Raw genomic sequence first — 24018 nt, 5'->3', positions numbered from 1 at the left:
CTTACGGTGGTTCTGCCGTACACTATGTTCCACAAAGACAAGGTGCAGTTACGACCACACCCGGCTTTCCTCCCTAAGGTGGTTTCGGCCTTTCATGTTAACCACACTCAACGCAATGGGAGCAACAGTTGCGTTCCCTGGACGTCTGTAGAGCGCTCACATTTTATATTGAGCAGACAAAACTATTTCGTAAAATGCCCCAACTCTCTGTCGCGGTAGCAGACCGAAGGATAGGCCTACCTGTTTCCTCTCAGAGGATCTTATCTTGGGTGATGGCGTGCATCTGCACTTGTTATGATTTGGCTCATATTTCCCCAAGCCACATCACCGTGCATTCTACCAGGGCTCAGGCTTCATCTGCTGCCTTGCTGGCTCGTGTACCTATCCACGAGATCTGTCGTGCAGCTCCATGGTCCTCGGCCCATACCTTTGCTTCGCATTATGCTCTGGTTCAACAGTCAAGAGATGCTGCAGCCTCTAGCTCAGCAGTTTTACGTTCTGCCACATTTCACTCTGACCCCACCGCCTACGGTAAGGCTTGGGAATCACCTAACTGGAATGGATATGAGCAGGCACTCGAAGAAGAAAAGACGGTTACTCACCTTTGCAACTGTTGTTCTTCGAGATGTTGCTCATATCCATTCCAAACTCACCCTCTTTCCCCTCTGTCGGAGTAACCGGCAAGAAGGAACTGAAGGGTGGCTGGGTCGGCAGGGGTATATATCAGACGCCATAGCGGCACCACTCTAGGGGGCGCCCAGCCAACCCACCAACTGTTGCTAGGGTAAAAATCTTCCGACGAACGTGCGTGCGGCGCGCACACACCTAACTGGAATGGATATGAGCAACACATCTCGAAGAACAGTTACAAAGGTGAGTAACTGTCTTTTTCACTGACCCCAGAAATTAGAAGAGGAGAGCAAACTATGCTGTGTAGGTTGCTGTAATGGTACATTTTAATTCATACTTAAATTGAGAAGTATGATGTCACTTAACGAGGTAGGCTGTTTCATTTTTAACTCTAAACTTAGCAGCATTTCCGTGTTCTAATTTGTGCACAACTGATTGGAGCCAGATGTTCTCTTTATAGGAAAGTTCTAAGAGCACTTTCCATCTGCCCCCATCCTGCTCTCATAAGCAGAAAGTTGACAGTGTATTCTACACATGATGTATTTTGTCTCTGGTGTTACAGTAGTGGGAACTAGCCTACCAGTATAGAACAAATTATTCAATTTTACCTTGGCCTTGTAGTAGAACTGAAATGGCTAAACTCCTTTGCTACCTATAACTACTCCATTATTACAGGCCAAAAAGAACAAACACAAAGAACCTGAATAAATCTGTTGAATAAGCCAATTTTGGAGGTAAGTATAGTTCACTGAATCATCTTAATATTATTATTTTGGGGACAGACTTCATGTGTGTTTTCTAAATGCATATGAAATATGCTGTTACTGACATGCAGTGCGCGCACAACCCTAGTAGGACTGGGTACAAAAATGACACTACATAGAGGGGAAAAAATCTTCTCCAAAAAGATACATTAGTTTCTCTTATGAAGAGGGATAGTGATGATTAACTTCTTCCCAGGAAGTGAGCAAACAGGTGTGTTTTTTGTTTTGTTTTTTAAGTTGAGTTTAAAAAAAAAAGTTGAGGCATGAAAAACATGTTGTCTCCCAGAGCTGCCCTGATCATCCTTATGTTGCTAAGAGAAGTGGTGAGATGCCAGATCACAAAATAGTTACAGAATCAGTTCCTTGTTAGAAAATTGCTTCTGCTTTTAAAAAGTTAAAAGCCAATTGTTAGGTTTCAAGTCTTTCTTCAGTTCCTGGCTATATGAAATCCACCTGTAAAATATAATCGGCCGGGTTAATGACAAGGAAAAGGGCTTCTGGTTTACCTGTTTTAGAGAAGCAATGCAATGAGTCTGGTGGTACATGCAGGCAAAGTGGTGATTGTTAAGATGGCCAGAAACATCACAAGGCAGATTTGACCTGAGTTTATTATTTTCAGCATACTCCTGTCACCTCTGGAGTAATAAATCTTGCCTGTCTTGGTTTAATATTGGCTTTCTACTCCCCCAAGGCTGTAACGCAAAAGAAATTTCACCATTAGGATTGCTTTTTGGCCTGCATCTCAAGTGTGTAGAAAGGGCCAATAATCTTTTGTACCAGTCTTTTGTGACTATTTATGCGTTTGTCATTTGAGAAAGAGGCACAGGGAAAAGGATCAAGCTTCCCATGTCGCCTCCTGCCTCTTTTGTGTACTGTCCTTGTACAAGACACAAGGATATTGATGGAAATATGGATAACTAAAGAAATTACAAAAGAATTTAAAAAGTGCTTACAGATACTACAATCTACATGTTGCAAGGTTAATGAAAGTTATAAAAAACAGTATAGATGAACCTAGAGCATTTTTATTTAAAATACATATACTAAAGTAAATGTGACGTCTTTACCATTAGTTGAGGTCTTACTGTCTGCTGAGGAAGCATTTAATTTCTCCTACTAGGGTCCTGACCCAGGATTCATTGAAATCAATTTGGGAATCTTTCCATTTTGGTTCAGACACTAGGTGTGTGTTTTCTCAGATTGAATCTGTTTTCCAGATAACATGACAACTTAAAAAAACAAAACCTTAAGTTTACAGTGCTCTTCATTTCTGTTTACATGTGAGTGGCAGGACTGGGGATTCAGGAAACCTGAGTTCTCTATTCCTGGCTCTACCACAGATTTCCTGTGTGATCTGGGGCAAGCTGCTTAACCTCTCTGTAACTCATGTTGTGAATCTGGAAAATTGGCAAAGGGGTGGGGCTAGAGAGGATTGGGAACATTTACCCACCCCAGAAGGTGTTGAGGCTGAATTTGTTTGTTGTTAGAGCCCTTGGAAATTTTCAGATGGTAGGTGCTAGGGAAATGCAAACTATTAGTAGTAGTAATTCTGATGTTAAAGCAAAGGAACTTTTAACATAAACGTACTCTTCCTTCTGGTATGATGATGTTTGTTGGTTTGGTATTAAAAAAAAAAAAAAAAAAAAAAAAATCTACTGCCAGACGCCCTTTAGCTTCTTGGTTTATTAGTAAAGTTTCCCCTGTTTATTCTGGAGTTACCCCTTTCTCATGCCTAATAATTACTGTAATACTTGTTGGGTGCTCACAAGAACCCCATGTCAAAATTCTGTTGCCAAAATGAATGTAGCTCCTCCTTGTCTCTGTAGTTCACCCCTCTTTGGAAACTGCTGAATACCACCTTGTTCCGAGTACTTTTATCTGCTGGGCTTAGATATAAGCCTTCTAGAGAAGTGTGTGTCACTCTTTATTCTTTAGACAAGTGAAGCACCCATCCAAAGGCACTAGGTGCTTTTGACATACATTTAAAAAAAAAATCAAGTGGCAAGTGCTGTTCCCTCATCTCTTCACATCCTTTGTTCTGTGTTTGTGTATATTAGGGGTGTTTAGTTTGGGGTATATGTTTAAAATGGGAGAAACAAGTGTAGATTTCTGGTTCTTCACAGTCTTCTATGACAGACACCACTGATATTGCCAACGCATCATGGTGACTCTTGGAATGGCTTTAAATATTACACCATGTACTTGTATTTAAAAAGTCTACCTTGAGATCATTTACCCCTCAAGCTGCCCCCATTCTTCTTGATAGTATTATTTATTTCCGCTCATTTAATGAATCTACTGAAATATTGTTCACTGGCCACAGGAGATGAAGTCTTTGGGTGATTTCCAAACCCACATCTGAAAACAGCTTGACTTCCGAATGTGCTTCAATTTATTGTTTAGCATGGAAATAAGGGCAAGATTCCTTAAATCTCTGTTCCTGAAAACTTGTAAATAAAGGCTATTATTTATTCTGACTTTCAGCTCAGTGAAAATTGAGTTTAGCTACTTCTCAAATAGCTGGCGATCTAGAGGACTGATTTACAACAGCTAAAGTTTATTGTAGTCTGTCTTTTATATTATAGCCACTGTCCACATGGACAGGGACAGAAGTTTGTCTTTCAAATCTACTACATTGCTTAGGGACCACTGTTAAATGACACAAACTGCTTTCTATACCAATTCACCATGTACCCAACATGCTGTTCTCACTGCACTTGAAGCCAGAAAGAGATTTTTGGAACAGACACTGACATGCAAAGGAAGACTGTCAATTCAGGATACTGTCAGGCTGGTGCATTAACTTTCTGCCCCAGTGTTTTAATTTGCTATTCTTTAGGTAGTAAACTAATAACAAACTTCTGACAATTGAAGACACCAGAGAGAGTCAACAACCCAATTTATTTGTCATGCCTGCCCTTTTCCTTCAACTGTTGAGTGTGTTGCAATACTGAGCGTAGAAAATAGCAGCCATAGAGAAATTGGCTTCTTTATCCTGAGCTAACGAATGATTCATAAAGTGCCTTGTGATTACCAGTTTCCTTATATGTGCCATGCCCTGGGTCTATAGCTTAGTATGTCTAGTGGATTAGGTCCGTTTTGGAGACTGGGCAGAAGAATAGTTAACAGTAAGGTCTTGCTTTTAGTCACCACTGTCTTCTGTATCGATAATTTATACGAATAGAGCCCAGCCATGTTGAAGACTCAAGTCTCGTCTCCGATGTTTCTAACTCTTGACATATTAACGTAGGTCTTGTGGTGATTTTTTAAATCAAGATTGTGAATTACTTCATAATTATACTAGATTAATTCACTGTTTCATTGTTCTGCTTAATTTTGACTGAATTAAAATTACGTAACAAGCGTATTTACAATAGGATGAGCTAAAAGGCAGTAAAACTGTAAGATGCTCAGCAGTTTCTGCACACTCGTGTCTTACATTTACAATACATTTAATGCCAAAAGGCTTCTCATCTACAATTTGCTAAGAAGTAAAATAGCCAGTTGCTAGTCTGAGTCTGAGCTGTTGTCATAGCAACAATCTCTAATGGATAGGTTGATCATATTTAGCTTTTGCAGCCAAAGAGCACTGTTTAAACATCAGTATGACAGATTTGCAACATCTTTGTTTACATATAAATTGTGGTGGTGGTAGGCTTTGGTCTTAATTTAAAATGTTTTATTGTACATGTGTGCTGTTAAATTTAACTGATCTACTTTAATCAAACAGGACTTTTGGGAACTTTGAACTCACAATATTTGTGATTCAAGATTTAAAACCACTTTTGAAAGAGCTAAAAAGAAGTCTCAGTGCATTAAATGGTAAACTACTTGACTGATTTTTACACCAAGAGTGTTGACAGCAATTATGTCAGCCTGGACAAATACTGTTAAAGGTGGACTCTTTGGGATTTCTTGTGGATGATACATACTGTATAGATTAGTGGATTATTGCATTTAAAAAGTGAACCTTGAGTTTTGTATTTGATCAGTTAACATCTGGAAAATCTATCATTGGATTCCAGCATAAAAAAGTGCTGTCTCCATAGTCATTGACTGTAGTGGTGCTCCTGTTATCTTGAAGTAATCTTCGTAGCTTTTGATCTTTTACAGAATAGTTAATATCTGAATTTGAACACCGTTCTCTTGGTTTCTAGGTTCAGTTACTCATTTGTTGCTAGAATTGTTGTCCACATCACTCTTCTACGAAGGAATGATTTAAACTTGAATCATTTTGGCTATCAGTGTGCAACCAAGGGTAGAACATGAAACTTAAAATATTTACTGCTAAATAGTTTGTGGTGCTTTCTTGGCCTTGTTATCTCTAAATTCTTTGTATTTGTTTGCATCCAACTAGGAGTAATAGAAGTCTCTCAGTGGATTTATTGACATATCTGAGTTGGGCACTTAATGGAAGAAATAAATAGGGAATATCAATTTAAAGAAGAGTTCTGATCAGATCAAGACTTAAAAATCTACCTTCCAGTATTTGAACACTTCTTTGCCAGAGTTATTAGTTAAAATGTACCATAGCAACAGGAGAGCAAACTACTATGTTAGGTTTGTGTGTTCTTCGCTTTAAATGACCCAGATCAGTTGTCATTAAATATCTTTCTGGACTGGATGGTGCAGGGAAATGGAGTCTTTTTAATCTTCCAAAAACTTTTTTCAAATCCAGCCCAGATTAGTTAGTGACCAAAAGACTTATGTAGCTGGTTGACCTATATGAAGTCAGTTGGTGATGTACCATCTCCAGATGCAAGATGTCAAAAACATCTTGCAGTTGACACTATTGTTGGTATGCACAATAGAGAAGCTAGCAACTGTGAACAGGTGTGGATGTTAGCTATTCCTAGAAGTGACCTGCTCCAGATTAAGGTTTTGAAATGGGTTGGGGCAGTGGAGTAGTTTGTACTGTCACTACCTGTAGTTTCTGTGGAGACAGAACTTCAGCTATCCCTGCTGTCAGTCTGGCATACTTCAGACACTCAAGTAACTGGTCGTTTGGAGTTTTATTTCTGCTTCTAGATAGCTTCTTTATAAATGCAACATAAATGGATTAAAGAGTTAATAGAATACTGACCTGTGTAAATAGGTTTTTTCCTGTTCATAATTACTGTCCATTTCTGTATTTCAGGCAAAGTCGTGCATTTGTCACATGTGTGGTGCCCACCTGAACAGACTCCACTCTTGCCTCTATTGTGTCTTCTTTGGCTGTTTTACAAAGAAACATATTCACGAGCACGCAAAGACAAAACGACACAACTTGGGTGAGCCATCCTTCTGGAATCCCTCAGTAGTCCTTGTAACCCAATGTTTGGTGGTCTGATTTTGGTTTGGTTTTCTCCCCCATCCCATCCCCCGGGCTTCAGTCTATGTGGCTATACCACTAACTAGCTTCTTAAATGGGAAGGTCCATCTAATGTTTACATTGACTAGGTCTTTTGCACTACTCTAAACTCAGTGTACTAGTGTAGCTTAAACTCTCATTGTTGCCACATAGATGCATTCCTTATTATAATTTAACTTTTCATGCTTGCAACTTGTTATTTCAATTGATGTTTCTGACTAAAAGGATGAAGAAAAAAATTGAAGGGAAAAACCCCCTGCAGTAACTGTTCTTGGTTTTTAAGTTTAAAAAGCAATGTTTGTTTTTTTAATGGTATTTCAGTTTTTATCTTAAATTTTTTACTAGCTAATATAAATGTGTGATCTTCTTCTAATATTTTGAAAAACAAAATTTCAAATCGATATTTATCATAACTTTCACAGTGAAAATTAGTGTGGTTATGTTCAGAAAAAATAGTCTCTCAGATTAAAAACAAAACAGGTTTCTGCCCTTCTGTCCTTACATGATTTAGTCATGTAGTTAGATTAACAACAAGAAAAATGTTCAGCTGCTGTCAGAAGTGTAAAGCTGATAGTAGAAGAGCTTCCTCTCATTCTACTTCAACAGCATCAGCAAAATGCCCATGAAGCTCAGATTCTGCAGTCTTCGCTCTTGAATAATTTAGAAAACTAAAAATCCACTCTTATGTTTGGATAACAAGTTGTGTTTATAATCATGGTAGTTAAGAATGTTTTTGATTTTGTAAATCGAGTGAGTGAATGTGACATTGGAACATCAATATCAAACTTTTCAGGGTTAGTTTCCTAACTATAACCGCTCTCAAAAATAATCTTCTGTGGGCTCTTTCCCAGATGAAAAAGCATAATTTTTGACTAAAAGTATTGGATTCCACATGCCAGACAACACTTAAACCATTTGAGCAAAACTTTATGAAAAAGTGAGGCAGTGGAAAATCAGTTTTTTAGAAGCTTTAACCTGAAGTTTCTGTGAATTTGGCATATTTAAGATCGGTTTTCAACCCTATATTTTCCCCTTTTATGAACATGGGCAGAAAGAAAGAAAATTATAGGGATGAAGGTCATGTAGGTAGCTCATGAGGGTCCATGCACTGCCCTAAAAATGATTTGCTGCCCTCTTTCAAGACCTGGTGATCTCCACTACTAAGATTCTAGTTATATTGGATTGTGAAGTTTCTGCTGGTTTCCCTGCACCATAATTAGTTATTCTGTTGGAGGTGTGCATCACACTGACATACTATGCTCCTGAAGCAGGACTACTCAAAAAGAGGTCCTTTGCCTTATATTTACCTGATTAACACAACCTGACTAATTGACGCTGAGTGTTGAACCTCAGTATCTAGATTTCAGCAGACTAGTACAATGAATGACCAGCTGCTTTTGGGCAAAGGTAAGAAAAATGCGGATTTATTTTATATATAAAAAATAAAATAAAATCTGGGACTTTCATGTTGTGCACCAGCAAAACTGGTGCAAGTCTTACTGATTCTGACATTTTCTGTTTGCAAACTGAACTTTTTTTAAGAGGAAAAGAGAACATTGAATTCTCCTGTATCCTTAGTGGCATTTCTATATTTATCAAAAGAGCACAGCTTTTTGTTTAAAATAGAAGATAATTCTACTTATAAATTTTTCATAACTGTCCTTATCCTTTAGGATTTAAGTACTTTTCTTCAAGATTTAGGGAGTAGAGATTAGCTGTGGAGGCATGCAAACTGTGCTAACACCCTTGCATAAAAACATGTATAATATATGTAATTATCTCACGAGACTGTAGTTTTGAGTCAGCTGACATTATAAGGAATTAAAGTTAAGCTAGAATTGCACTGTGCCCCACAGATGGAGAGAACTTCTTCATTGTAAATAATGGGTTTTAAAAAATATTTTGAATGTTTATGTATTTGCTGTTAAATACTTTTTTTATTGAACCAACATCTGTTCGTGAGAGACACAAGCTTTAGAGCTTACACAGAGCGCTCAAGGTGACCTGAACAGGAGCTCTGTGTAAGTGTGAAAACTTCTCTCTTCAACAGAAGTTGGTCCAATAAAAGGTATTACCTCACCCACCTTGTCTCTCTTATATCCTGGGACCAACACAAGTACAGCAACAAGGTATGCAACATGTATTTGTTACATTGGTTTTTTCCACCTTCTGCCTTACTGCCTACAGCATTGTCAAATACTCACCCCTGTGAGGATTTTGCAAATGATGTCATTGTCTCATATAATGGCTTATTATGCAAATACCCTACCTGTATGTTTAATAAAACTATTGATCTGATTGATGTAAATGTTGTTGAAAGGAGTAACTGGAGGTGGTTAAAAATGTGAAGCCGACGTGGTTGAATTATCCATTGTAAACCTTGGTTATGCATGGATCTGACACTGGATCCATGTCTAGATTTTTTATTTAGGGTTTTCTGTGCTCGTACGCGTGACATTCCTATTTCAAGATTTTAAATTAACAGCTTAATTTTACTGGTGGTAGAATTACAGGCGTGTAAAATAATTGAAACTGAGAATATTTCCTATAACACAATCCCATGAACAACTCTTAAAAATAATTTTACAAATGGTATTCCAAGATAACTAATATGTCTTTAAAATGCTTTATGGCAAATTACTATATAAGGTTAATAATTAAAGGAGAAGGAAATTAAAATGTACAGGCAATGGAGGAAAGAAGTTTTTTGCTAAGATTCTAAATCAGATAATAAGGCAGAGGGACAGACACTTGATGGCTGTTCCAGAGGGTGTGAGCTATGCAGGATAAAGGCTTGAGTATCGGTATGGTGAGATGATGTAAAGGCACAGAAGAATTGAGGAAACTCTTCCTAAAGGATTAGCGTGGGACTCCTGGGGTGGACTGGAGCAACAACTCCATGAGTTATTTAATTAAAAAAAAAATCTACATGCAGATCTAGAAGACACAGACAGACAATAATTAATTGACCATCTAGAGTTTTGACGTCAGTCTTTTACAAAAATAAAACAATGTGGCTTACTTTTCTTAAAGTCAGAACTGATAGAATCAAGCTAGAAAGAGCTATTTGATTAGGACCATCACCTCTGGGCACAAAAATAAGATCTTGTAAGGGTCTGTATGTAATACGATAAACAAAATATCCTGGAATCTGCAAGAGTTATCTCAAATTTTTAAAGGGAAAGCATAAATTAGGATCATATATGAGAATCACATCCCCAAGTTCAATAGGAATGAGCTACATTTACAAGAGTAAAGAAGATACTTCATTCTGCAAACATCAGATTCATTCATTCACCTCTACCTGACGACTTTTCAACTATTTTATAAATAGAATGTTTTTCTCTTTCCCTCCAGCAAACGATGAAGTATTGAACACTCAGTGACAGAACAATCTACAAGTTCTAAAAACCAAACTGTGATTTACAAAAAACAAAACATTTCATTTTAAAAATAAATTTTCTTCCTCTTCATCCTTATCTCCCTTCTTACTATAAAATGCCAAGCATATGCTTGGAGAGAGTGAGAGTGGGAGGAGAGAGAGAGAGAGAGAGAGAGTGCGTGTGTATGTGGTGGTGCCCACAGTCCTTTAGAACTTGAGAGTTTAAGTGTGGGTTGACAGAGACTTTAAGTTCCCCCAAACCCTAAAAGAACCAAGAATAGTAATTCAGAAACTGGGCCAAACTTCTTGCAGGGACACTTTGTTTTGGTCGCACAGCAACTTCCACAATAGGATCCTGGTCCATGAGTGGGATGCCTGGGTGCTATAGTAATACTACTAATAATTAATAAACTGCATACTTTGTATTGAATCATAGAAGATTAGGGTTGGAGGGACCTCAGGAGGTCATCTAGTCCCACCCCCTGCTCAAAGCAGGAACACCACCAACTAAATCATCCCAGCCAGGGCTTTGTCAAGCTGGGCCTTAACCTCTAAGGATGGAGATTCCGCCACCTCCCTAGGTAACCCATTCCACTGCGTCACCACTCTCCTAGTGAAATAGTGTTTCCTAATATCCAGCCTAGACCTCCCCCACTGCAACTTGAGACCATTGCTCCTTGTTCTGTCATCTGCCACCACTGAGAACAGCCTAACTCTATTCTCTTTGGAACCCCACTTCAGGTAGTTGAAGGCTGCTATCAAATCCTGCCTCACTCTTCTCTTCTGCAGACTAAATAAGACCAGTTCCCTCAGCCTCTCCTCATAAATCATGTGCCCCAGCCCCCTAATCATTTTTGTTGCCGTTCGCTGAACACTCTCCAATTTGTCCATATTCTCTCTGTAGTGGGGGGCCCAAAACTGGACAAAATACTCCAGATGTTGCCTCACCAGTGCCAAGTAGAGGGGAATAATCACTTCCCTCAGTCTGTTGGCAGTGCTCCTACTAATGCAGCCCAATGTGCCGTTAGCCTTCTTGGCAACAAGGGCACGCTGCTGACTCATATCCAGCTTCTCGTCCGCTGTAATCCCCAGGTCCGTTTCTGCAGAACTGCCGCTTAGCCAGTCAGTCCCCAGCCTGAAGCAGTGCCTGGGGTTCTTCCATCCTAAGTGTAAGACTCTGTATTTGTCCTTGTTGAACCTCATCAGATTTCTTTTGGCCCAGTCCTCCAATTTCTCTAGGTAACTCTGGGCCTTATCCCTACCCTCCAGCATATATACTTCTCCCTACATCTTAGTGTCATGCACAAACTTGCTGAGGGTACAATCCATCCCATCATCCAGATCATTAATGAAGATCTTGAACAAAACCAGCCCCAGGACCGACCCGTTGGGCACTCCTCTTGATACCAGCTGCCAACTAGACATCGAGCTGTTGATCAGTACCCATTGAGCCTGACAGTCTAGCCACCTTATGGTCCATTCTATCCATGTATCAAAAACTTTGCTAAAGTCAAGATATATCACGTCCACTGCTTTCCCCATATCCACAGAGCCAGTTATCTCATCACTGAAGGCAATGAAGTTGGTCAGGCATGACTTGCCCTTGGTGAATCCATGTTGACTGTTCCTGATCACCTTCCTCTCCAAGTGCTTCAAAATGGATTCCTTGTTTTTATTTTTTATTTTTTTTTCCCCCTCCTCTCCCCAGGGACTGAGGTGAGGCTGACTGGTCTTTAGTTCCCCGGATTCTCCCTCTTCCCTTTTTTTAACGATGGGCAGTATATTTACCTTTTTCCAATCGTCCAGGACCTCCCCCAATCACCACGACTTTTCAAAGATAATGGCCAATGGCTCTGCAGTTACATCAGCCAACTCCCTCAGTACCCTTGGATGCATTAGATCCGGACCCATGGACTCGTGCCTGTCCAGCTTTTCTAAATAGTCCTTAACCTGCTCTTTCACCACTGAGGGCTGCTCACCTCCTCCCCATTCTGTGGTGCCCTGTGCAGCAGTCTGGGAGCTGACCTTGTCTGTGAAGACCAGAGCAAATAAGCTTTGAGTACTTCAGCTTTTTCCGCATCATCTGTCACTAGGTTTCCCCTCCCCCCATTCAGTAAGGGTCTCACGGTTTCCCTGACCACCACCTTGTTGCTAACATACCAGTATAACCCTTCTTGTTACTCTTTAAATCTCTTGCTGGCTGCAGCTCCAATTGACCCATTTTGCTAATTCACATGGACACAAATTATAGCTACAGTCTTTGCTAATAGAATAGGTAATTTACTCTGATATTATCATGGAACAAATGTGTCTTATAAAAGCTAGAAAGACACATTTGAATTTGATACAGAATTTGAACAATGGCAGCACATACTTTATGCCAGGGGTCAGCAACCTTTCAGAAGTTGTGTGCTGAGTCTTCATTTATTCACTCTCTAATTTAAGGTCTCGCATGCCAGTAATACATTTTAATGTTTTTCAAAGGTCTCTTTCTATAAGTCTATAATAGATAACTAAACTATTGTTGTATGTAAAGTAAATAAGGTTTCAAAATATTTAAGAAGCTTCATTTAAAATTAAATTAAATTTAAAATGCAGAGCCTCCTGGACCGGTGGCCAAGACCCAGGCAGTGGGAGTGCCACTGAAAATCAGTTCATGTGCCACCTTCAGCCCCTGTGCCATAGGTTGCCTGCCCCTGCTCTATGCAGTACCATGGACATCTCGGTTGAGAAATGATGTCATGTCTTCCTCCGTTTACTTTGATAAGACGAACAAGACAAGAATGTTCACATTTATCTTTGCTGTTTTGACGTAATGTTAGAACCAATTATTACTTAAGTAAGATTTCGCATACTTGGGTAAATACCTAGATTTATCTGAGTATGAACATTCCAATTTACTTAAAAAAAAAAAAAAAAAAAAGGGGGGGGGGGGCAAAAGATAAGTAGTGAAATGCTGATTTAACAGATAAAAGCAGATTTCATTAGATGGGGCCCATCGTGTGTCTCTTGTGAGAAGAAATTTATGAAAAATAGACATATTTACCCAGAGTCTTTAATAAACATTTCCTAGTAGATTTGAATACATATTTTTATTAAATAGAATTTAAGGATTTTAAATAGCAAATTTTATTCTTAGAGATCAAGGGGGCTTTGTTTTTCCCACATTAAATGTTATGTTTAATAAGGGCACTTAGAATATTTAACTAAACTGGAAATAAGATATTACAGTTGTAATTTCATTCAAATTGAGAAGTGTTTTGCATATCAAACCTATTTAGGAGACTTGCTGTGTTGTAAAAACCAATATCTTGAAAGGATTAGGAAACCTCTACAAATCTGGAAAAGTATTTTAAAGGGGGAAAATAAAGCAAAATAAATACTCTTTACTGTGGCTGTCTACCACTAGTCCATAACCCTAATTTTCCTATAAGAATGAATAGTTCAGTGTATTAAAAACGGCACAAAAAACTATTTCATTGTTAAGGTTTCCTTACAGAAAATAGCTTTATTTATTTTGAAAATAAAGAAAGCAATAATATCAAGGTGTCATATCCCTTATTATTTGCAGGTAGAATACTTTTAATGAAATAACATCGTTATATAATCAAAAATTGATCCATGTTGTTAAAAACCAGGAGAATGTTTTTATATTTCAGCATGATGTAAAGTATTAAAAATATAAAAATAGCTTATGCACCATACCAAAAGTGTGAAAAAAGCTAGAACATTTCCAATTGCGCAGGACTCTTCAAAAGTATATGAAAACCTTCACACACTAACAAGTAATGCCCTTGGAAAATTGTACATAAATTATATGTATCAGCATATTTTATGACTTATGATTTTAATATCAAATATTTATGCTTTTATTTAAAAAGAACATTATGTCCAATTGTGTATACATTCACTATTTTCAGAACCAAAGTTGGCTCAAATTTGGTTTTGTAATGTAAGTTATTTTTCATGTAGATATTTCTTGAGATGATGATATGCTTCTTGGTAAAATGGGATAGGCAGATTAATAAAACATGGAAGCATGTAGCAGTTTTTCTTGACCTTGTAAAAACTATTCTCTAAACCACTGAACACACAGCAACTATCTCTACTTATATTATGTGGAAGCTATTATCTGCCTATGGAACAAATTGCATTTTGCTTCCTAGAAGACAAGGCAACTTTTGAAGACAAATAGTTCTGTGTACTGATTACTTCAGAAATCAGCATATTGATTTACTATTTCTTACTGAAGAAAGTTGGTTTAAAATACTAGATCGTTCATATCTATCTCATTTCTTCATTTACGCAGCTGTTGTAGAGAAGATTAATTTAGGCCCTAGAAGTCCCATGTATATTTTAAAAAGGGGTGCTGGAACGAGGGATACTGGGGGGTGCAGTAGTACCCTCTGGCTTGAAGTAGTTTCCATCATATACAGGGTTTACAGTTTTGTTCAATGGCTTTCAACACCCCCACTGTAAAATTGTTCCAACACCATTGATTGTAAATATTACTTTTTGTAACAGCAATCAAATTTATAAACAAAATTGTAAAATGAGGGCAATATGGAAATGTGTATCTGATTAATTTGATGCTACTAGTCTTTTGTTGATTGAAGTAGTTGTAATTCTGTGTGAAGATATGCTGGAAGTTCAGTGTTCACTGAAACTTGAGAGCTGGGATATAGGAAAACGCTAGAGAAGAGAGTTGCGATAGAATGAGGGGAGAAAGACAGAACTACAGTAAGGGTGTGTTTAAGGCATTTGAGGTAGCATTTTAGGCCAGGATGCTACAATAATAGACATATTTACTGCCATGAGAAAGAGAAAAAGAGGTTCAGAGTCAGGGGTGATGCCAGATTTAGAGAGTAAAAGAAGAGGTAGAGGGGATAGAATTGTGCTTGAGGACTCTCTTGTTGGCCAAGAGAAGCATATCAGTCTGTGTCAGGGTGTACAAGGTTTAATCTGAGAGAATTTCAAGGTCTGTGATGAGCCCAGGATTAGATAACTACCCTCAGGGCTGCAGTACAGATTGTTGTAATAATCTATATGTAAAGATTGTATATGCCTTTTGTGTACGATAAACTCAGAACTGCAATGCTAAAATGCTAAATGAAGGATATCGATAATTTACTTGCCTGAATTTAAGATTTTTTATAGGTACATGTAAATATTTTATATATTGAAAATGTCCTAATGTTCGAGAAGAGCAATATTATTAAACTCTTTTTAAAAGGCACTGTGTGTCTAACAAATTGCTGCTGATCTATCTGATTTTTTGGGAAATAGAAACCTTTCAGGTCTGTGGTGCAGAATGCTAAAGGTGTTGGTATCCAGAATAACTAAATATATCTTCTGTTAGTGTTGTAAAACACACAATCTAGAAATGAGCTGGGGTAGAAGTTGCTTTTAGGGCACACTCTGCCCAAAGGACTTAGACTGTCTGCAAAAGGGGGAGAGCTGAGTTTAACACACAACAGAATTTACAGAATTGTGTGGTTAATCAGCAGTATATTATTCCCATTAAGGATTCTGTTGCTGTTGTATACAATGGCACAATCATACGCAAACATCTTACGTGTAAAGACATTTGAACACGTTAAAAATTCAGAGGGCACGACAGGCTTGTTGGCTTTTAAATTCTGAAGACTGCTTTTTTTAAAAATGCCATTTTCAGTGTTTAGTGTTGCAATTACAGATGAAACCCAATGTAAAAATATTCTTATAGCCGTAGTTTTTGGCTGTTGCTGCTACTACTACTGTTTCCATGAGAACAGGTGTCTGGTAGGCAAAAAAGGGCTAAATGTTTAAAAACTTGAAAGTGAACAGGAATTATTTTAAAGCACTTAGGCCATGTCTGCGCCACAGGCATTATAGCAGCATAGCCGTGGCACTGTAGCTGTGCCAGGATAACCTCGTCTGTGGTGACAGAAGGGGTTTATCTGTCTCTGTAAGAACACCACGGTAGCTGGGTTGATGGAAGCATTTTTCTGCTGACCTAGCTCTGTCTACCTCAGAGGTTAGGTTGGCATAGCTATGGTGCTCAGTGTTGTGGATTTTTCACACCCTTGAGTTGCCCTAGCTATGTCAACCTATATTTTAAGTGTAGACCAGGCCTTAGTGACTTTTTCTGAGCCAGCATTGGTCTCCATGGAGAGTAGCAGGAATTGCAGACTTAATCACAGTTCTAAGAAGTTGTGTAGATTTCAGCTGCAACAACCATCTGAGCACTGAAAAATGTTTTTGTAAATAGCACCTACAGTCTTTGGGGTCCCACAGGACCGTATCACTCTTACAGTGCATTCCTTACTATATCTGTTGTCTGTTTTCCCCAGGCATTATGAAGTGGATTATGAAGTCCTGACCAGTGGCTACAGCAATACCTGTACTCTGACCTTTGCCTGCCAATCTAATGCCTCATTTGACAATATTGTACTTTAATACATTCTATGTCCATTGTTTATACACAGATAAACAAGAGATAAGACTCTGCATAACAAAAGAAGTTCTGCCTATTATCGTTTTCTGCATTGCAGTATATTTAGCATAGAGAAAACTAATAGCATAAAAACATAATAGGCAGATATTTTCACTAGTTGATGCATTACTTGTGCAATACACAATTTTTGTGCAAATGAAAAACCTTTAAAAGCTGTATAAGGAGCGCCCACTCTTACCTCCTTATGAAGTGGAAGTTGCTTAGGACAGTATTTTAACTAGCCTTTTTTCTGTGGAAGGCAAGATACCAGTTTCAGCACTGTTTTATGATGAAATAGGCATCTTCCAATGAAAACTTTTTATTTTTTAAATAATGTATAGCCATGAGGATGTGTGGCTGGGGTAGCACCACAAAGCTAGCCCCAGAAATGGTGCATGGAAAATTGAGTTGTTACATAGTTAAAAGGGGCAGAACTCTGTCCTTGCTCTTTGAGGAATTTGGGAAATCGATCTAACAAGGTTAATAGAGTAGATCTCTAATTAAAAAAAAGAAATGATTTCTTCTACTGTGGATATGGTAATTTCTGGAAGATTTTGGAATGAAATGAAGAATGAAAAGGGGGTTTTAATACTTTCAGAATTCTTGGCTTTAACATTTTTACCCCATTTCAAAGGTTTTTCTCATCACTGCCCTTTCTAAAGGCATATGCATAATAACTTTCACCTGGGTCTGAGAACTGACAAAAGAGGGTTTCCAGTAATGTCTCTAACAAAAGGGAAGGAAGAGAGAATTTTCATTGAAATTAATTTTGATCAATACTGAAAATATCACACATCAAACTAAGGGCTAGTACCTCTCTCAAGCGGTAATTGGAATTTTCTGTTGCTTTGGCATTCTGATTAACCCTCTGTGGGGATAGAGGTTTTGAATTCTAGAACCATAAATTTGAAGGAAAAATTATATTTTTTAAGTGTGTGGAAAAGCTTATAAAAGATCAGAAGAAGAGCAGGGAGGGTAATGAGTAGTATACACCTCTACCTCGATATAACACTGTCCTTGGGAGCCAAAAAATCGTACTGTGTTATAGGTGAAACCGCGTTATATCAAATTTGCTCTGATCCACCAGATTTGTGCAGCCCAGCCCCCGCCCCCCCAGAGCACTGCTTCACCGTGTTATATCCGAATTCGTGTTATATCGGGGTGGAGGTGTAGTGTGTTAATTCTTTACCTTCTGATCATGGCTATAATCATATGTGAAAATAAATCTGGTTTCAACTTACTGTTTTGTGGCTATTTCTCTATATCAGAGTACGACAATGTAATTTTTGGTGCAAGTGGCAGTCTACACAAAGGCTCAGGACTTGGAGAATAGCTGAAGAGCTAAGTCTGATGTCAGGACCGTGGTGTATTAGCAAAGAAGTTGAAGAAGGAACACTTGAATATTGCCTGTCCACTTAAGTAGATGCTACTTCAAACATACTTGATTTCTGAGTTGAAAGTCAGATCATGTTAGAACGTATTCATTATTTAACAAGTTACATGTTTTTTGTGGAGAAACTGGTAATATTAAGAATAGCAAGTAGAATAAGCTTACGTAAAACTGGGGCCCATGAAGATGTGTGTTGGGGGCGGTAAGTTTGGAGGGGGAGCTTAATCTTGAAAGAGTTTAAATAAAAAAAAAAAAGTCTGGATTGTCTTGATTCATTCTCTTGTTTATGAAACATAACTATCTTAAAATGGATGTACTGGTTGTGTCTCTACATAATTACATACGAAAGATCTACATTAAAAGAAAGTTATGTAGTTTACAGTCATGAACTAGGAAATCTTTTTTTTTTTTTTTTTTTTTGGTTGCCTGTGCAACTTTAATTCTGGCCCCTTGTGCATCCAACTTGTGGACTGAATAAGGAGGAGGCCCAGTGGAAACAATACTATTTGATAATGTAATTAAAGATTGTATAACCATGCTGCATGAGGGGCCATAATTAAAATTGTTCTCAGCGCAGTGTGCAGTGGCGATGGTGTAGTGGCCATCCCACCTCTTTAGAATATTCATGTTCAGTTATTTTGCAAGCTGCCAAGTGTTGTGCAGTTATGCAACACAATCTGGTATCCCAGGAACTCATTCCTGCAGTGAAGCCTGAATCTTACACAGTTGAGAGATGTGGGAAAGCTGCAGGCATTTCTCTGCAGTTGTGCCTGTTGGCCACCTGGAACTGCTGTAGCTCTGAACAAGTGGACAGGCGCCATTTCTCTTGCTGTTCCCCCTGCTGGATCCCAGCCAGGAATGATAGCTCAGGAGGAGGCAGAGGCAGCCTGTCTCAGGGTGCATGGCTGACCCCTCCTCTTGTGGGCCTGCTTGCCCTCCCAAATAAATCCAGGGAGACTTCAGCTCTGTGCAACACAGGTATCCTTTATTCTTTAAGCATTTTCCCATCACCAGTGTCCAATTATATACAGTCCTTACAGGTTTCTCGCCTACCGCAGGCTGGGTTAGTAACCAGCTAGAGGGCTTCCACCTCCCTCCCTGACTGACCCCCCCCTCTCTCTCTGGCTACCTCCCTCCTTCTGGCTCTTTCCTAGCCTTTGTAGCTCCTGCCTATCATATTGGCAGATGTTACCAATTGCCAGCAGACATAATGCTTTTCAACCAGTCCCAATCTATCCCCCTTGATTGGGGCTGGCATGGCAGGGGCTGCTTAGGTGTGTTTGCAGCAGCGCTGTGCTACGTAGCCACATGAGGTGAGAAGCCTGATACTAGCCTCAGGCTGCATTGTCCCTCCCTCCCCCCACAACCAGTTGCACCAGGTGCCCACACAACTACCTTTCCTAGCATCATCTAACACCTGTTCCCAGCCCCCTGAATAGCTCTCCTGCCTTTGGTTAAGGCCTTTTTTCCCCACAGGAGCCACAGCTTTCCCACCCATCTACCTCAGCCACAGCTCCCATGTTTTGTGCTCTCAATAGCCTGCCATTGCTATTGTGGCAAGGTTTCGTTGACCATGAGTTAAATGTGTGGTTATATAAAATATGCAAATAGCTCATTAAATAACTTGCATAAAATGTCACACGTGCAACAGCACAAAACTGGGCAGCCATGCTTTTGGCATTCTGCTAAAATTTTCATGAGGACTACAACAAGATTAAAAAAAAGTCACCATTTCCTTTAACTATTTTGCTGAAACCTGAGTGAAATGTCATAGGATAAAGAAAAGGTAATTCTCTAGCCTGAAGGCCTTCTCTCTGTTGAATTTCAGAAGGTTGCTGCAAACAGTGGAGTTATTAGAGATTCTTGGTTTAAAAAAAAAAAAGCTTTAAAGTGAGAACTGTTGGGCAGCCAGCAGGGGCGGGAGGGGGCAGAAGGGGCTGAGGCCTTGGTGGTCCAGTTAGCAACGTTTAAAAAGGTGGCAACCCTAGTAGCTACTTTATGATCATTCGTGTGCATGAATACCGATTTCCACACCCATTCATGGTACTTGTAAGCAGAACATGGGTATGTGTTCAGCTCATGTAATCGTGCAACCAACTCATTGAAAATCAGGCCTTCATGTACTTCCTTGCCAGGCAATGGAGTATATTAATGGGCTTGGTTTCAAAAGCCTTTACATTTTTTGTAGCTTATTTCTTTAGTCCAGTCTGTTTGAAGACTTCTGGAACAGTAACAGTTCTTACAGTTCTATATTGAAATAATCCTTTGAAGCAGCTTAGCTTTTACGACATTAAATTCATTGTCCAAAATATGGTGTCATTAACCAGTGACGCATAGCCACAGATTTGAACTATTATTTCTTTCACAGGGCGCTCTAAGAAGTTGCACTCTTTTTTTCTCTCTCTGAGAAAATGTCATTTCAAAGTGATGTTTTATTAAGGCTATGGGATCAAAGTCTTTGTAGTTGGGGGAAGAAACATTTGTTTTGCTGCTGTCTGTCAGTTGGTCAGTGGCCATTGCTGTGCACTTTTTTTTTTTTTAAAAAGAAAAGGGTGGGGGGAACAGCATATGCTGCTGAAATGGAAATTAAAGGGCCAAGTTAGGCAGATGACTGATTTTTTTCCTCCTCCCCACAAAAAAAATTACTGTCATGTTCATCCTATTCGAAATGCATGTGCATATCAGAAGTGAACTGAAATAAGCATCTTTTTTCCCAAGCAATACTCAATCCCACTCTAAGTATTCAAAACCCAAACTGGCCATTTAACATTAAACCTTTTATTTGTAATCAAAGTGACAAGATCTGTCCAGAACAGCACGTGTGTCCTTCAAATCAAGAAGCACTAGGAGGCCTCTCTACGTGATAATTACAAGAGTTCAGAGACACTGGTGCAGATAGGCCCTTAACTGTATTCCATACCCAGAAATATACAAAATTTAACCTGATTGTAGAACATAGTTAAGGTCCACTTTATGGCACACATTGCTGGATTGTGGTCCTAGTTATGAAATCATCTCAGCATATACTTAAATGAATGATTTCAATGGGTGCTTAAGTGTTTTCTTGATTCTTAGCCTAGATCTCTGGACTGCTGTTGCTGCATTGTAGACAGGCTCATAATAGCTATTAGGCCCCAACGTGCCTAAAAACACAGAGGAAGGCAATACATAAACGTAGTTAAAATAGAAAGACGCTGTTTGAAAAAATTGAGATGGAAAAAGTAAGGGGTATGCTAGGTCTCTTTCCCTCCCCGCAAAGCAACAAATACCAGAATTTAGAATGCCCATGCATCTTTTCTCCCTTGTGGTGTTGAGTTAGAATATATTCATAATCCTATACTATTATTTCCACAGGAACTGCTGCCTCATTCAGTGCCTAAGTTGAATGATGTATAGTAAATTAGATGATGGTTAGTACCTCGTTTGCAGTTACCCTTTGATAAATTGAAGTAGCTCTGTTGAAACTAATGGATTGACTCTGATATTTACAGGGGCATAACTGAGCAGATTTGGGACCTCTGCACAGGTTGGATGGTGAGCAGTGCATGGGACAATCCTAGAATGTGAAAGATAGAAACTAAATAGAGTTCAGCCACTTCATTCACTATGTATAGTCTTGGAAGGATTAGATTTTTAAATTGGTAAGCATTGATTTCGCTGTACACATGCAAACAGCAAAGTCATCAGTAATCATTGAGATTTACAGGTAGGCAAAAAAAAAATTAAATGCTACCTGAGAACTTGAGATCGATTTTTAATATTTAATTAATATTTGTTTGATATCTGATATTGACAGTTTGGGTTTTAATGGTTATGAAAGAGTTTAATGGATGGGTGACGGTGGTTGAAGTTGCGGTGGAAATCTGAGGCAGTTTAGATTGTCTGTCTGTTCAATGGATAAAAATGTAATTGATGTACCTCAGGTATATCATTGGTTTCATGTTGCATTTGTGCAGAAATTCTTCTTCAAGATGGTCCATGAAGAGGTTGGCAGATTGGGGACCCATCTTAATACCTGTGGCTGTTCCCATGGTTTGGACGAGGTATTTTGTTCTTAAAATTCTAAGGTGGGTACTAGGCAGGCAGTGGCAGCAGCAAGTGGTGAGGGGGCTGGGCCAGTGTGGCCCAGGTGTCCCTCGGCCTTCCGTGGCCTATTATACCCTCCACCCATGGTTCAATCCCAGGTACAGCAGTTTGAAGACTTAGGTTTTTTTCATAAGCTGTAGGCCCAGTGATAGTTTTTTGGCAAAGGCTGAAAAACATTGTTCCCCAAACTCCTATCTCAAATTATGTGGCAAAAGAGTTGTCCTGCTTGTGTGGACAGGGTCAGCTGTATAGCAGTTGTAAAGTTTCATACTCCATTTACATTATCGTGTAGCTGTAGACCTAGGGAGAGCCTCAGTCTGCTTTATTGGATTTTGTTCCAACCATTTAATTCCACAATTCTTAATATAGTCAGACTGACTAGAGGAATGCGAGTGTTTCTGTAGAGAGAGAAACAGGTTTGTCATATTTCTGAAAGCATCACTATAGCCTATTTAAAAAAAAAAAAAAAAAAAAGAGAGCTTGAGGGACAATGCTTGTTTGACATGAGGAGGGGAGGAATTGGCCTGCTAAACCCAGGATTGTGAGTTCAATCCTTGAGGAGACCATTTAGGGAACTGGGGTAAAAATCTGTCTGGGGATTGGTCCTGCTCTGAGCAGAAGGTTGGACTAGATGACCTCCTGAGGTCCCTTCCAACCCTGATATTCTATGATCTATGAATAACAGCTGTGTAGCACTGACATACTCATAAGTGAACAGTTGCTATAGCAATGAGGGGTGTGTGTGTGTTCATGTGGGAGTTTGAGCATTTCAAAAACATAAAACGTTTTTTAAAAATGTGTGGGTTTTTTTTGTTTTTGGAAGATGCTGAAGGTGTGTTTGTTGTAACTCCTGTTGCTTTTTACCTTGCAACTTCATTGTAAATCAAAGCAATCTTAATTAGATATATATATTTTTAAATGCTGTTAATAGAATTTGAAGGATGGATGATATTGTAATTTTAGTATTGTCAATTTAATCACTCTGGTAATAGCCTGGGGGCAGTATTGAGCTTCCAAGTAGGTTGTTAACTTGCAAATGATGATGGAAATTTGCAACCCCCCCATCCCTGTGGGTGGTGTGAGAAACCTTGCTTCTCACCTCTCTATGCCAACAGAACACCTGCCATATTTTAACATGTAGGCTGGGGTGGGGAATGTGGAGGAGAAGGCCATAAAAAGTTGTACTTACCTTTTGATTATCATGAAGAAGATTTGTGGTTCAATTGATACACCAGGTGGATCTGTCTACAGGTTTGATTCCTTTTATGACTTACTGTGCTAAAGGTCTGAGGTTCACTCAGTCAACCTGAGAATTCTTAGCAATGATGCAAAGTGTTTCCAAGCCTCTCAGCAGCGAGTAGGGAAACAGGAAGAAGGCCAGTATGTGCCTATCGTTGTCCTAATACACCAGATCCTCAAAATGTGGGGTGAAGTTTGGAATGTCCTTCCCAATGGATGTCAGACCATTGTTATTCAGGAGGCTGTTAAAAATAACACCTTAGGTGAGTTTCGGGGCATGTTATTAGACTAAGCATATTTTGTGAAAAGGTTACCATAATTAAGGCTACGATTTAGTCACAGGTATTTTTAGTAAAAGTCACAGACAGGTCACAGCCAAAAAGTCAGACAGTGACCTCTCCATGACTTTTACTAAATACCCCATACTAAATCTTAGATGCTGGAGGGGGAGGGTGCTCTGGTGGTTGCTGCTGCTCCTGGGGGTGGGGGGCAGCACAGGGCCCTGCCACCACTGCTGCTCCTGGGTGGGGATGCCCTGGGGCCCTGCCGCCACTGCTCTGGGCCAGGGGGGCAGCCCGGGGCCCCACTACTGCTGCCGTTCCTCCAGGCGGGGGTGACCTAGGGTTCCGCTGCTGCTCCCAGACCGCTGCTCCAGTGTAGCACCCGGGACCAGTTGCATCGGGTCGCCAGAGCAGCAGCCGG

General features: G+C 39.3%; 1 protein-coding gene across 2 annotated transcripts in view; it reads left to right on the top strand.

Moving 5' to 3' along the window:
* Positions 1 to 24018, top strand: part of USP22 (ubiquitin specific peptidase 22) — a 175948-nt gene that overhangs the window by 71686 nt on the left and 80244 nt on the right. For both annotated transcript variants that reach the window (XM_050966576.1, XM_050966575.1), the window contains exon 2: positions 6532 to 6664. In XM_050966576.1, the coding sequence (XP_050822533.1) occupies positions 6532 to 6664 (133 nt within the window). The remainder of the gene's footprint in view (positions 1 to 6531; positions 6665 to 24018) is intronic.

The sequence above is a fragment of the Gopherus flavomarginatus genome, chromosome 9, assembly GCF_025201925.1.
Source record: "Gopherus flavomarginatus isolate rGopFla2 chromosome 9, rGopFla2.mat.asm, whole genome shotgun sequence".
Lineage (NCBI taxonomy): Eukaryota > Metazoa > Chordata > Testudines > Testudinidae > Gopherus > Gopherus flavomarginatus.
This window is presented reverse-complemented; position numbering and strand designations above follow the sequence as displayed.